This window comes from Fistularia commersonii, chromosome 19, assembly GCF_037954325.1.
Source record: "Fistularia commersonii isolate RoL2024-O1a breed Wild chromosome 19, RoL_Fcom_v1.0, whole genome shotgun sequence".
NCBI lineage: Eukaryota > Metazoa > Chordata > Actinopteri > Syngnathiformes > Fistulariidae > Fistularia > Fistularia commersonii.
Window position 1 is genome coordinate 15,969,456 of NC_141302.1, and position 12,794 is coordinate 15,982,249.

At 42.5% G+C, this 12,794-nt stretch overlaps 1 protein-coding gene across 5 annotated transcripts in view; it reads right to left on the reverse strand.

The window, feature by feature from the left end:
* sorcs2 (sortilin-related VPS10 domain containing receptor 2) overlaps positions 1 to 12,794 on the reverse strand; it is a 381,906-nt gene that overhangs the window by 47,698 nt on the left and 321,414 nt on the right. For all 5 annotated transcript variants that reach the window (XM_086165424.1, XM_086165422.1, XM_086165423.1 and 2 more), the window contains exons 7-8: positions 11,091 to 11,209; positions 5,858 to 5,947 (exon numbers count right to left, since the gene is read on the reverse strand). In XM_086165424.1, the coding sequence (XP_086021550.1) occupies positions 5,858 to 5,947; positions 11,091 to 11,209 (209 nt within the window). The remainder of the gene's footprint in view (positions 1 to 5,857; positions 5,948 to 11,090; positions 11,210 to 12,794) is intronic.

A 12,794-nucleotide genomic window follows, 5' to 3' on the forward strand; every position in this document is an offset into this window, starting at 1 on the left:
GCCGGGGTGGTCATTGCTCTTCACAGTCCCTGCCAGCAACACCTTGTCTGCTTCTGACAAGCCTTCATATCTGTTTGCACCCGCACTGTATTGCCCCCTGGCTTCTGATAATAAAAAGCAGAGAAATCCCCCATGCCAGAAAATACCTGGGTGGCCGTGCTCAACAATCTGGCAATGCAGACCCCTCAGGGTTCATCAAACACAAGATGCATAAAAAACATTCTCACTAACATTTTAAAATGACTCAATATGTTCCGGATAGAGATACTGAACAACATTGCTACAGGTTAATAAGTGCTAATAGTTAATTCTGAACATAAGTTTTTATTAGCGCTAGCTTAAAACACCTTACTACCCCAATCATTCATTATTTTTAGCATTTTTCTTTTTTTTCATGTTATAATGTGGTGCTTTAACAGAATCACATCGTAACAGTTAACTGTTAACGTCACTTTCAAATGAAGGACTTTTGGGCACTTATCACCACTATAACTTTAAAACCTAATAATAAAATAAAAATATATAATAAAAAAAAAATAAAAATAAAATAAAAATAAAAATAATAAAAAAATAGTTAACTGATAATACCTGCAGAAAATAGCTAGCAATTAGAAGTTAGAATAAGACAGCCACGGCCAGTATTACACGATCGGTGGAAAAGCTCCATTTAATGTCAAATATTTGGATTACTTTTTTAACCACATATCAGTTGAAGAGTTACTGCAGCCAATTCTTTCTAAAGGAGACATAACGTTGGAGTTTGTGACATTCCATGTTCGCATGGAATTGTCTGCACCCAAGTGAGCAGAATATATATTTTTGACAGCGTTTAAGGCATAAAAAAATACCAAGCTTGGCTTGGACTCGCCCGAGCTGAAGGATTCCTGGTGCTGTTCCAAAACCAAAAACCTTCAAATATTCTGTTTAATGCTAATGCACTCTTGACAAAAGGGAGGACAGAAAAAATACAACTATGGCAAAATCATATATATTGAATATAAATCAGAGACTCATCGATTAATTGTCATCCAAATTTGCAAGCGTTACTGTGCTTTCTGGCTAGATAAATTAGAAAAATGCATTTATATCTGACACAGAGTTTCACTAAGAGAAGGTCACAAGACAGTCAAAATTTGAAAAAAAGTGTATGATAAAATAAATCTTTAACATATCTAACAATATAATAATAATACTAACAACAACAACAACAACAATAATAATAATAATCTAAAATAAAATGACATTTAAAATGCGACTTTTTTTGAGACTTGATCAGGGGTCCAGTAGCTCAGAGCCCCTTTCCAAGTAGCGCAAGGATTAACAAAATAATACATATATCTGAAAACTGAACTGGTCACTTGGCAAACCTACACCTTCAATCCAATCTCAGGGTGTCTCGCCATATTTTCCATGCAAAGTGATTATTTGTTGATGTAGCAAATTTAAGGGTTTAAGGGCGCACGTCTTAGGATAGCAAAAAAGATAGTAAAGATGGCCATGTTGTTTAGGGACCACAGAAGTAAGACAGAAACTTTGGCTGTGACCTTCATATCAGAAGGTTTATGGTTAGATTCTCGCGTCTTCCAGTCTACCTGTCGAAGTGTCCTTGAGCAAGAACTCCAAGCGGGTCTCCTTGTTTGCTGCATTTCCTGGCAGCTCTTCCGCCATCGCTGTGTAAGTGTGTGTGTAAATGGGTGAATGCTTTGAAGCCGCAAGGTGTTGGAAGTCGCATCAGACATCTTGTAAATGTTCAGGCGAATCGAGCTTATCGGGTTTGTTTGGGTCGAGATAAGGCGCCGGGATCAATGTTACAAAACGCAAGTAGCTCTTGGCCATTTTTATTTCCTAGAAGGAGAAAAAAAAAAGGTTGGAGACCCCCTGGAATAGATTTAATGCAAAAGTGGAGGAGGGTTGTTAAAGTAAGCTGTTGCGACAGAGCTTGGGCTGCTGGGCTCCTGGCCATGTTCCTGTCCTCCCTGTACTCTCCTTCCATTTGCAGGTTGGGTTCTTCACCTTGAAAAAGGTGAACTGCTGCTCACCTCTTTCCTATCTCTTGTCAACACTCCAAGTGTTTTCAAAACTCCTGCTTCCAAGTGCCCGAGGTGACCCTGTGTTTGTCACCTAGACTGCCCATCGAAGCTGCGCCTTGGGCACTTTACCCAGTCCAGGGGTCAGCAACCCATGGAGCTATATGCGGCTCCCTATGGCTAGATATTGCCATATTTAATTAAAATGTATTTTACTTCAGTTATTGCATTTTTAAAATGTCATTTTAGATTTGAAGATTATGGCAATCTTGTAACATCTAAATAAAACACGTTAATAAGCAACCGCATGCGCATGTAAAAGGATGACAGGCATTTTTGTTTTGCTATTGGTGGATAATTCAATTCAGTTCAAAATATTTTGTACAGTTTTGTTTTCTCTGCAGCTGTTCATTGATTTAAAGAATGCAACACATATTTTGTTTATACATAGCACACAGATCAAAAAATAATGTTATATGCTGTGTAATTTATTAAAAATTACAAAAGGGATATGTGGCTCAGAGTGTTTGCTTTATTATGGGTTGACGGGCCTAATGGCTTTTTGAGTGGCAAAGATTGCCGACCCCTGGTTTAGGTTCTGCAAGAAGATGCTGGAGGTTCCCGAATCTTTGTGCTACGTAGTTGCCGCCCCTCATGTCCCCGGCTTCCTTGCGCTGCGTACCCTAAATACGTGAAGATACTTGAGGATCCTGGATTTCCCCGACTTCCTCTGTCAGACCTTGGCCTGACCCTTGTGCTGCCTTGCAGACATCCTTCTTCCTTGCAAAGCTCCTGTCATGCAGCTGATCTGCATGGTGGATACGGGGAATGAACAGGACACTTCTTCTTCTTCTCTTCCATTGGGCTGCTCCCTTCAGGGGTCGTCAATCATCTGCCTCCATCCAACCCTCTCTTATACATCCTCTTCGCTCACACCAACTAACTTCATGTCCTCTTACACTCCATCCATAAATCCCTTGGGTCTTCTGCCTGACATTTCTAACCTCACCATCCCTCTTCCGCCCAAACCATCTCAGTCTGACTTCACCCCCCCACCCCCCCATTTATTTCTGTTCAGACTGCAGGTATCTTCTTTCAGTTTGAATATAAATGAGGGAATCTGAGAATGATTGCCCTGAAAGAAAGTCTCTGGTTCACTCGTGACAGGGGACCTTCCTATGTAGAGTCTCCGTGTTCTACCTGTGTCTGCGTTGGGTTCCTCAAGGTTCTCCGGGTTCCTCCCACAGTACAAACACATTTTGGAGGTTCATTGCTCCATTGCCAATTGTTTATCAATTGTTTTATCAATATCCATTCGTGACCCTGTAATCGACCGGTGACCGGTCAAGGGTGAACCCCATCCATTGTCCAATGACAGCTGGTTGAGCGCCTGGCTGCAGGGTAAGGGCAGTATAGATAATGGATTGATGGATAGGTTGCCCAATTATTTACACATTAATGCATAATAGTCCAGAAAGTCCATGATAGAGCAAAAAGGTTAGGCTTAATCCATAATGAAAGTTTAAAATAGTTTCGCAAGATTTCATGATTCCATTTTTTATGTATTTTTTCCATTTTAGCAGCAAACACCTGTGTTTATCGGGGCTAACGTGCCAACAATACAGTTTTGGTGAGTACCAATGAAGTGCACATCAGTAAAGTGAACATTTTTAATGCTTGGCGCAGAACTCGATTTCTGACTCGGACACCTCTGAGCTGGGATCTCCCGCAGCCGCCTTTGCAAAGGGGATGTAGGCGCGTTAAAACCAACATGGAGGTGATTATATCCTGGGTGACACACAGCAAGTGAAGGGATGGAGGCAGTGAAAGAGTGGGCAATAATTACCTGTGATTTCACAGCTCAGCAAGCTGTGCATGGTGCAGGTGTGTGTGTGTGTGTGTGTGTGTGTGTGTGTGTGCGAGTGCATGTGTGTGTGTGTGGTTAATCCATAGCTCGGGTCAGGTCTCGGAGGACGGAGCCAAACTGCTCTTACTGGTGGCCTCTGCATTTTTCATCCTCAAGCCTTTCAATTATTCACCGTGGAAAAACATGGTGCTCCAAACACACCCTCCCTTGCTCACACAGACACACACACACACACACTCTTTCAGCTCTGGTCCCACTCCTCCTCCCCATCGCGTCTCGACGTCCCCTGACCTAAAAGCTTTGCAACGTGTGACCTATCTGCTCATCCAAGTAAGAGGACACATGTCGGGAGAGGGAGACAAAAGCAGGAGAGCAACTAGGGCATACTTTAACTTAACACAAGCGAACACACACACACACACACACACACACACACACTTTCTGCCGCATATATAATCAAATGATCCCTATCGTCCGCACTCAGTTGAAAAGCAAACACAAGTGTGTGTTTGTAATTCAAACCCTTCCATCACCTTCCAGCAGGGTGAAGTGGTAGAGCAATAGGACGTCTGAGAGGGGAGAAGATGCTAAACAAGGGTAATTCTATCCCTCATTTGAGTGTGTGTGTGAGCAGAGGAGTGTATATCGAGGCCAAAAACACATGCACACACAAACGCTTCCCGACAAAGTGTCAATGGCGGTAATTGTCTTTAAGGGTTTTACTTTTCTTGCCCTGAAGCTGAAAAATACATGAGACGCCTCCCCGGTGCTTGGCAGTCGATGAGTGCAGTTCAATAGCACTCAAGCCGGTGAGCGGCTAAAGCGCCACAGGTCCTCGCCCCGTCTCCCGATCCGGGATGAGTGCCTTTACCTCGCCCCAGCCCGGTAGCGGTGGGATCGTTGCGTCCCGGTAAATATTTCACGGGGGTGATCTTGTGTCGGGCCTCCCCCGTGATTAATCAGATCCATCTGAGATCCATCTTCTTTTTCTTCCAGCAGCTCCCTTTATCTAACCTTCTCCTCTGCCATCGACTAAATTCATGTCCTCCTTCACTGGTGGTTCCAACCTCAGCCTTCTTCTACCTACATCTTTACTATCTTACTATCTCATTCTGTCCATGTCCAAACCATCTGAGTTTGACTTCTATCTCCAGAACATCTCACATCTGTTGTCCCTCTGATGGACTCTTTCCTGATCCTCTCCATCCTCCTCACTCCCAAAGGGGAACGTCCACATCTTTATCCCTGCTGCCTCAGTGTCGCCAAACCTGACATCCTCTGTCTTCTACACCTTTCCTGTCATTCTGGTTGATTCTCTCATCATCTCACACTTTTCTTCATCTGTTCCAACCTGATCTTTTCCACGCTCTCCATTGCTCTGGACTGTTGACCCAAAGAACTTAAACTCCTCTACCTTCTTTATCTCCACTCCCTGTAGCCTCACCATTCAACTTTGGGTCCTCTCATTCACACACGTAATATGTCGTTCTATGACTAACCTTCATTCTTCCCTCTTTCCAGAGTCCATCTCTCTAAATGTTCCTCCACCTGCCGCCCTGCTCTCGCTATAGATCACTCATCTATCAATGTTATGGTCCATGGTGTTTCCAGTCTGAGCTTATCTGTCCAGTAAAACAAGAAGGGCCTCGGAGTTGCTCTCCCACCTCCACCTTGAACTCGACATGAAATAAATAAGATAAAAAGCAAGTAAATGTGGTCCAAATTTCTCAGTGAGATGTTTGGGCATACCTCTGCCTCTTGAGGTTTGCCTCTACTTGCCAGCTCTCACTACTGATCACATTGTCATCAGCAAACATCAAAACTGTGATCGATTGTCCATGTCCCCACGTGCAAAAAGGAGCCGGTCATTCAATTCACAAGAAATGTAATTAAAAGTCTTCCGAATTTCTTATATATTAATTCATAAAGTTATATTGATAATTTATACTTGTTTGTGCTTTACCTTTGGCAAGGCGTACTTGGGAAACCTCATCTGGACAAACTCATTGCGTCGATGTGACACAAAGTGTTTCGTGCGATTTCCGGTGGTGACCTGGGAAGAGAACGAGAAACACGGTGAGACACGGACTTTCGACATCGGACGGTCTTTGCAAAGGAGAACACGAAGGATTTTTGTCTTTATTGTGTTTGTTATATAGTCCGCCTTTGCGCTGCGGGGGCTCAATGCAGGACTGCTGGGTCAGTGGGTGAGGTGGGTAGTGAGATGGACACAAAACTAGGTGGCATGGGGGCGCAGTGGCAAACATGCAGGGGTTTCATTGGGGACCCTAAAATGGTCAATGTGAATGAGAGGGTCCATGATTGTTTGTTTTATATGATATAAAAATGAGAGGGTCAATAGTTGTATGTCTCTATATGTTGCCAGAACTCAGCCTCTCGCTTGATGACAGCTGGGATAATGCAGGATAGCAGTAAAGATAATAATGAGTTGAGTCAGTGTTAAAACACACTAGGTTTCTACAATGAAATCCGGACAAATTTCTAGTGAACCTTTCCTCTTCACAGGAGAAGCTTTCCAAAGTGTGTGTGTATGTGTGTGTGGGTTTCCATAAGTGACTGATTAACAAGCTCATTGATTAACATTGGATTTGAATTTGTGATCAAAATCCCATCATCGAACAGAGTATGGTCAGAGTTGGAATTATGAGACGCAGTCAGATTGAGGAAATTCTGCGTTTTACTTACTTTCCCAGAATTAAGACTAATGATGGCCTTAGGACATTTTTTTCTTTTCAAGTATTCGTTAGTTTAATTTATGTAAAGCAGTAATAGTGTGCTACCTTGGCAGGATGCTCGGGGGTCTCTGGGATAAAGTACAATCATTAACCTTGAGTAGACGGGTTGGATACACCTGCCTACTGTTGAAGAATAAAACAAAACAATGTTTCGTTCGTGACATCGCAATTGGGTTTTTGTAAAGTCCTTTTATCTGGGTCACCTAAGAAGATCATTCAAGGCCTGCAAACTATCAAGAAAACAGCAGCTCATGTTCTAACTGCACCCAGTGCAGCTAAATGTGAACGCATAGCTGGTCCTGGCCTCTCTTCGCTGGTTTCCTGTTGGGACCAGAGCACACCCAATGTCCTCCTCCTTACCTATAAAGTAGTCCATGGTATCGCACCATCTTTTTACAGTTGGTGAAGCCATACGTGCACGGATGCTCCCAGGGTTCTAGGTGTTGTGCGTCACAAATACACCCTCTTGACATTAGGCAGGCTTCACCTATTGATTCTCTAAAGCAAAGCCGACCCACTTGTTCGCTGATAGATATGAGTCCTGGGTGGAGTTTAAATATTTTGTTATGCTTGATTCATTCATTATCTACTCCTCTTATTCAGCACTCAAGATTGAAGAGGTGCTGGAGCCTATCCCTGCTGTCATTGGGTGAGAGGCGGGGTTCATTCACCATTTCACGCACCAGCCATTCAATCATTCACAAGTCATTTAGAGACGTGCTACTGCCCCTGGAATTGAACCAGGTACCTTCTTGCTGTGAGGCAGAAGCGCTAAGTGTTGTGCTAATCACTGTGCCACCAGGCGCTTATTTAATTTAATTTAATTTAATTTAAAATTAATTCAATCTTATTTCTCCATGTTCTCTTTGTGTATGTCTGGGTGCTTTATAAATATATGTTTTATTTTTTCGTTACAGGATGCAACTGAAAGTGCCTTGCCTTTACAAAATAAAACTGACTTGAAGGCTTTCCAGCCGTTTTTTTTTTTTTTTAAAGAGGAACTGGATCCCCTTGAGTGCTGAAAGTTAGCGAGCGCAATACGAGACTCTGGGCCGCTGGTGAAGACAACACTGTGATCGTGTCGGCGACGACCCAAAGGAGGGACCTTCATGTTCACCCCGTAAACCAGAAGCCGATCAGGGCCGAGGGAAGGGGACGGGGGATGACAACAGAGACACGCAGGGACTTAAACAAGGGCTTAGCATCTTGTATCAAAGATGGCCTCAAAAAGGAAAAAAAAAAGCCATCCATGCACTCTGAAATACACGCCTCTTTGTCTTTCTTTCTTTCAAGCATGAAAACTTTTTAAAGCTGCTTTCAAAAATGTAGAAGCTTTTTTTTTTTATTCTCCATTTCTATTTCTGGGGTTTTCAGGCTTTTGGCTGCCTTGTTTTCTTTCTCTCTCTGTCTCTCCTGCGATGGAGAGCAGCTGTGACCGTTGCTCCTGAACAAAAAGTAGAACACATTTTCATAATGCTGAAACCTTGAGGTGAAAAAAAAAAATAAAAAAATAAAAAAAAAATAAAATAAATTGAGAAAAAAAATTAAACGAAACAAGAAAAATTAAAATGAAATAAAATAAAATAAAACACATTTGAGGACACTCTCTGACCCGCTCCTGCATATTTAACTGCACCAAGGACCTGTCAAGGCAACTGTGTGCATGTGCGCATACATCTTTGTGAGTGTGCGCGCACATTGTACGTTCACTCGTTTACTCCTCATATCTCTTTCCATGTCATAGGAGGAAGGGGGGGGACGATCTCTGGGGGATAATTAAACCCGTCTCTATTTGCTAATGAGGTTTGAATTTTACAACAAACAGTCATTCCTCCCCGCTATAGGGAGTCTGCTATATAATAGCGGCTTGTGTTGAGTTGAATTATCACATGCAAATGGGATTCGCTCCTCCGTCTCCACAGACTGTACTGTCCTGCACTGCATAGCAAGTCAATTACAGACGGGCTGAGATTAATTCCGCACACTGTTCTGAATAGCAATTCCTCTTCAATTGAAGGACACGGCGCTATGTCTCTTTTCCTTTTGCAGGAAACTGTCGCTGCTGTGATTAAGCGTGCAAAACACCCAGATGCAGCTTGATGGATGCAAAGGCATATACAAGTGAGAAATGTGGCAGGACCCTCGTACGATGCGGAGGCCACGGTGTTAAAATGATTTCTGCAATGCCCGGCTTTGGCAAGAATTTAAATATGGCCACTTCTCGGTGGACGTCTTGGAGAGAGAGAGAGAGAGAGAGAGAGAGAGAGAGAGAGGGGGAGAGATATTCTTTTAATAAAGATGGAGCTGCACACATCATCAATTTGTAGAAAAACACGCTCTACAATCGACAGCTGTTCTTTTTTTCCCTTCCCAAGCCAGCAGAAACTGAACGAAGATGAGGAGGGTTTTCCAAACACTTCCACTGAATATCACCGATCATTAGTTGGACATTGATAAGCTATCAAATGACATCAGATGGAAAAAATGCATGGTCGGGAAGGGAGCGCAGGCACAAATCTGTTTCCCCCCCCAAAAGGCCGCTAGAAGAAGACGAGGGACCAGTTATTTTTGTGTACAATATTTAGTTGAGGCTTTTCACAGCTTTCGCCTCTGTGGAAACAACAAAAAGCAGCTGTTGCTGAGGGCTGGTGCGCGCGTTTCCGTTAAGACGTGTGTCTTCGAGCCCAATTTGTAGTCACTCTTGGACAAAAAGTGAGGCCACATGTGGCCTGGACGACCTGAAAATGCCGTCTGAGAGACCGGATCTCAGTAAGTCCTTAATGCGTGTCGGATCTTAGAGCCGTGATTGGATCGCCCGGGGCTCGGTTTAATGGCAGGTGTGAACAGGGCTTCTGATTGTGGTAGTCAGATCCGGTTGAGCCGGTTTTGTGCAGAGTGGAACGCAGGTGTCCTTGAGGTCCTTGATGGGAACCTCAGGAAAAACAGGGACTAATGAGTGCATTTGGATTCCTTTTGCCACCAGTTAAGCATAATTTTCAAGTTTATAAGTGATTTTTCATTTTCAAACTACTGTTTTTTGTGCAAACGTCATAGTCATATTCAGTTTGAGTGGATTTGGCATCCATTGGAAAATATATTTTAATTTTTCATTTTCGTATTTTTCTGTTGGCACAAGAATTCACATACGGTAATTTCCAGACTACTTTTTTCACATGCTTTGAACGCTGCGGCTTAAACAACAATGCAGCTAATTTATGGATTTTTACGGGCTAACGAGCTTCAAATATTTATCCTGGTCCAATCGCACTAGTGAAATGACACATAGACAGTGCAGAACACATATAAGTGACATTAAGAGCGACGACAAAAGAGAGACTAAGAAGTGTGCGACAGAGGAATTCCGTTTAATTCTGACACTGAAGAAGACAACTTCATTGGTTTTAGTGCAGGATAAAGATGAAGATCGCGACTAATGACTTTTCCTGATGGGCTGCTGTATCTAATATCTTTTTTGACCAGATGTGTTACAGGCACTGCTCAAATAAAATCATTTACAATACGTAATTTAATTAAAAGTAAAAAAAAAATTCAGTGTAAATATCTTATGTTGCAAATGGACACTTGCAGCTTATAGACAAGTGTTGCCAATACATGTAAAACATTTTTTTTTTCAAATGTTTTCAGTACGGCTTATACTCAGGTGTGCTAAATCGTCCTAAAATGATCGTACTTAATTCATCGTCTCTCTACAGTACCGTTTATTCTGCAGTCATGTCGAGGGTTGGGGGTGGAGCCTATCCCAGATGTCATTTGTTGGGAGGCCAGCTTATCATCCAAAGCAGCGGACCCCAATCTTTTTTGTACCAGGGACCAGTTTTATGCATGAAAATGTTTCCTCAGACTGCTTAGAGGTAGTTTCCTCCAGAAAAGCTCTCCAGCAACTTTAATTTCTGGCTCATTTTTTGAAAAGGGCTAGCTTGTGGTAGCTGATGTGTGAAATGGTGAGACAGAGTTAAGTGCGGCAGTAAGGCGAAGGTTGAAGCAGTCATTTTTCAAACTAAGAAGGTCTTGGAAGGTCTACTGAAAAAACTGTAATTTGTGCCAAAAAATATTTTCTTTGCAGACCAGTATCAAATGATCCGGACCGGGAGCTGGGGACCTCCGATCTAAAGAACCAAACTATCATCCACCCTCTCATGCTCCTGCATGTTTTTGGACTGCGAGAGGAAACCCATGCAGAGAACATGGAGAGTCCACAGAAGTTCTACTTCTTGCTCTTATGTATGGCAGAAGTGTTAATCATCATATTCTTTCTTTTAAGTCGTTTGGTTTTAAGTCAGCTATGGTTTGTGATCTAAAATCTTCAAGGTTTAATGCTCAACAATGGCCTCTTGACATTTCAATGGGTGCGGCGGGGTATGTGTTTTATCAACCAAAAAATGGGAGTTTTATTTAATTCTCATGGTAATCCATGCTTACCTTCACAAATATGTAGTCGTCTTGCACCAACAGTGAGTTGTGGTCGATTTTGCCCAGGAACTGAGCTGTCACCATTTTGTCCGAGCAGTTCTGGATGAGACACGTTACATACAGGTAACCTGGGATGGAAAAGCAGAACAAAGAGAAAGGACTTCATGAACGCTTACGTTTGAGATCACAGTGTTGGTTAAACATATTTAGTTATATTTCAACTCCCTCCAGTGGCGCATCAATCCGCTTATACTGTTTTCATGTAGGAATTGCGGCGTGGACTACACCCTCAAACCTTTTCACAGTTGTAGTTTGCTCCAGCTTCTGAACCACAGTCCTTTAGATCCATTATATATCCAAGTTATTACTATTATTAATATTATAGATGAACCCTTTGTTCAGCTATTTGATTAACGTCAGAGTCAGGCTGCTTAACATTTCCACCAAAATCCTGACATTTCCTTGAATTTAATCTCATTGCTTAAAACTGATGAATGGGTTGCAGTAAGGCTGGATTTAAGATAATGCTGCCTTCGGCTCTGCTGGGTTCTAAGAATGCATGAATCTTCTATGAATAACGCTTATGGATTTTCATAAGTAATAGCAAAGAGACATTGTTGTGGAAATTTACAAATGGATTCAATTCCATTCTATTCATAAGTCTATCAATCTGTTTAAGAGGAGAGGAAAATACATCGACGGCAGGGGTGAGCATTTGTGAACACCAGTATGGTTCTATACCAAAAAAAAAAAAAAAGAGTACTAGAGATGCGGTATTTCAATGGAGAATGCCAATAAACAAGTATATAGAGGGTCAGAGGGAGCTGCATTGGGTTTTTTAGATCTAGAAAAAGCTTAAGACATGTGCTGGAGTAGCAGAGAAGTATGTTGGAGAGGTGCAAGACATGTATGATAGCTATAGAACAGTGGTAAAGAGAAGCTCAAGGTGGCGATGGGACGACATCAGGGATCAGTTTTGAGCCCCTTCTTGTATGTGATTGTGATGGACGGGCTGACGGATGAGGTTGGATGGGAATCACCATGGAATGTGTTTGCAGATGACACTGTGATCTGAAGTGAGAGCAGGTAGCAGGTCGAGGTATATCTTGATAAGGTGAGGAGTAAATGTAAGCCATAGTAAGACATAATATGTGTGTGATTTGGGGGGCCCACGTAGACTGGTGACTCTCCAGGGAGTGGAGATAAAGAAGGTGGAGGAGTTGAAGTACTTTGGATCAACAGTCTGAGCAATGGAGAGGGTAGAGGAGAGGTATGGAAATGCTTTTTATTAGTTTGGAATGGGTGTAAGTGTGATAAAAGAGTCTTAGCCAGAATGAAAGGAAATGTGTAGAGGACAGTGGTGAGAACAATGATAGTTTACAGAAAGTGGGATTGAGGAAGAGACAGTCTGCAGAGATGGAGATGTTGAGGTTATTTATAAAAGTAAGGAGGATGGAGAGGATTGGGAGTGAGTCCATCAAACAGACAGCGCATATTAGATGGTTTGGAAATAAAACCAGGCTGACATGGTATGGACATGGACAGAAGAGGGTTCAGGAGGTTGAAAGTCGTGGGCCCAGATGAAGACGAGATGAAGTTAGCTTTAGGAGTAGAAAAAGAAGATGCAGGGAGAGGAGAGCGTCAGATGGGTCCCCGAAGGGGAAAAGAAAAAGATCAAAATGATCCACCTGTATCACGGCCATATTAGATGGA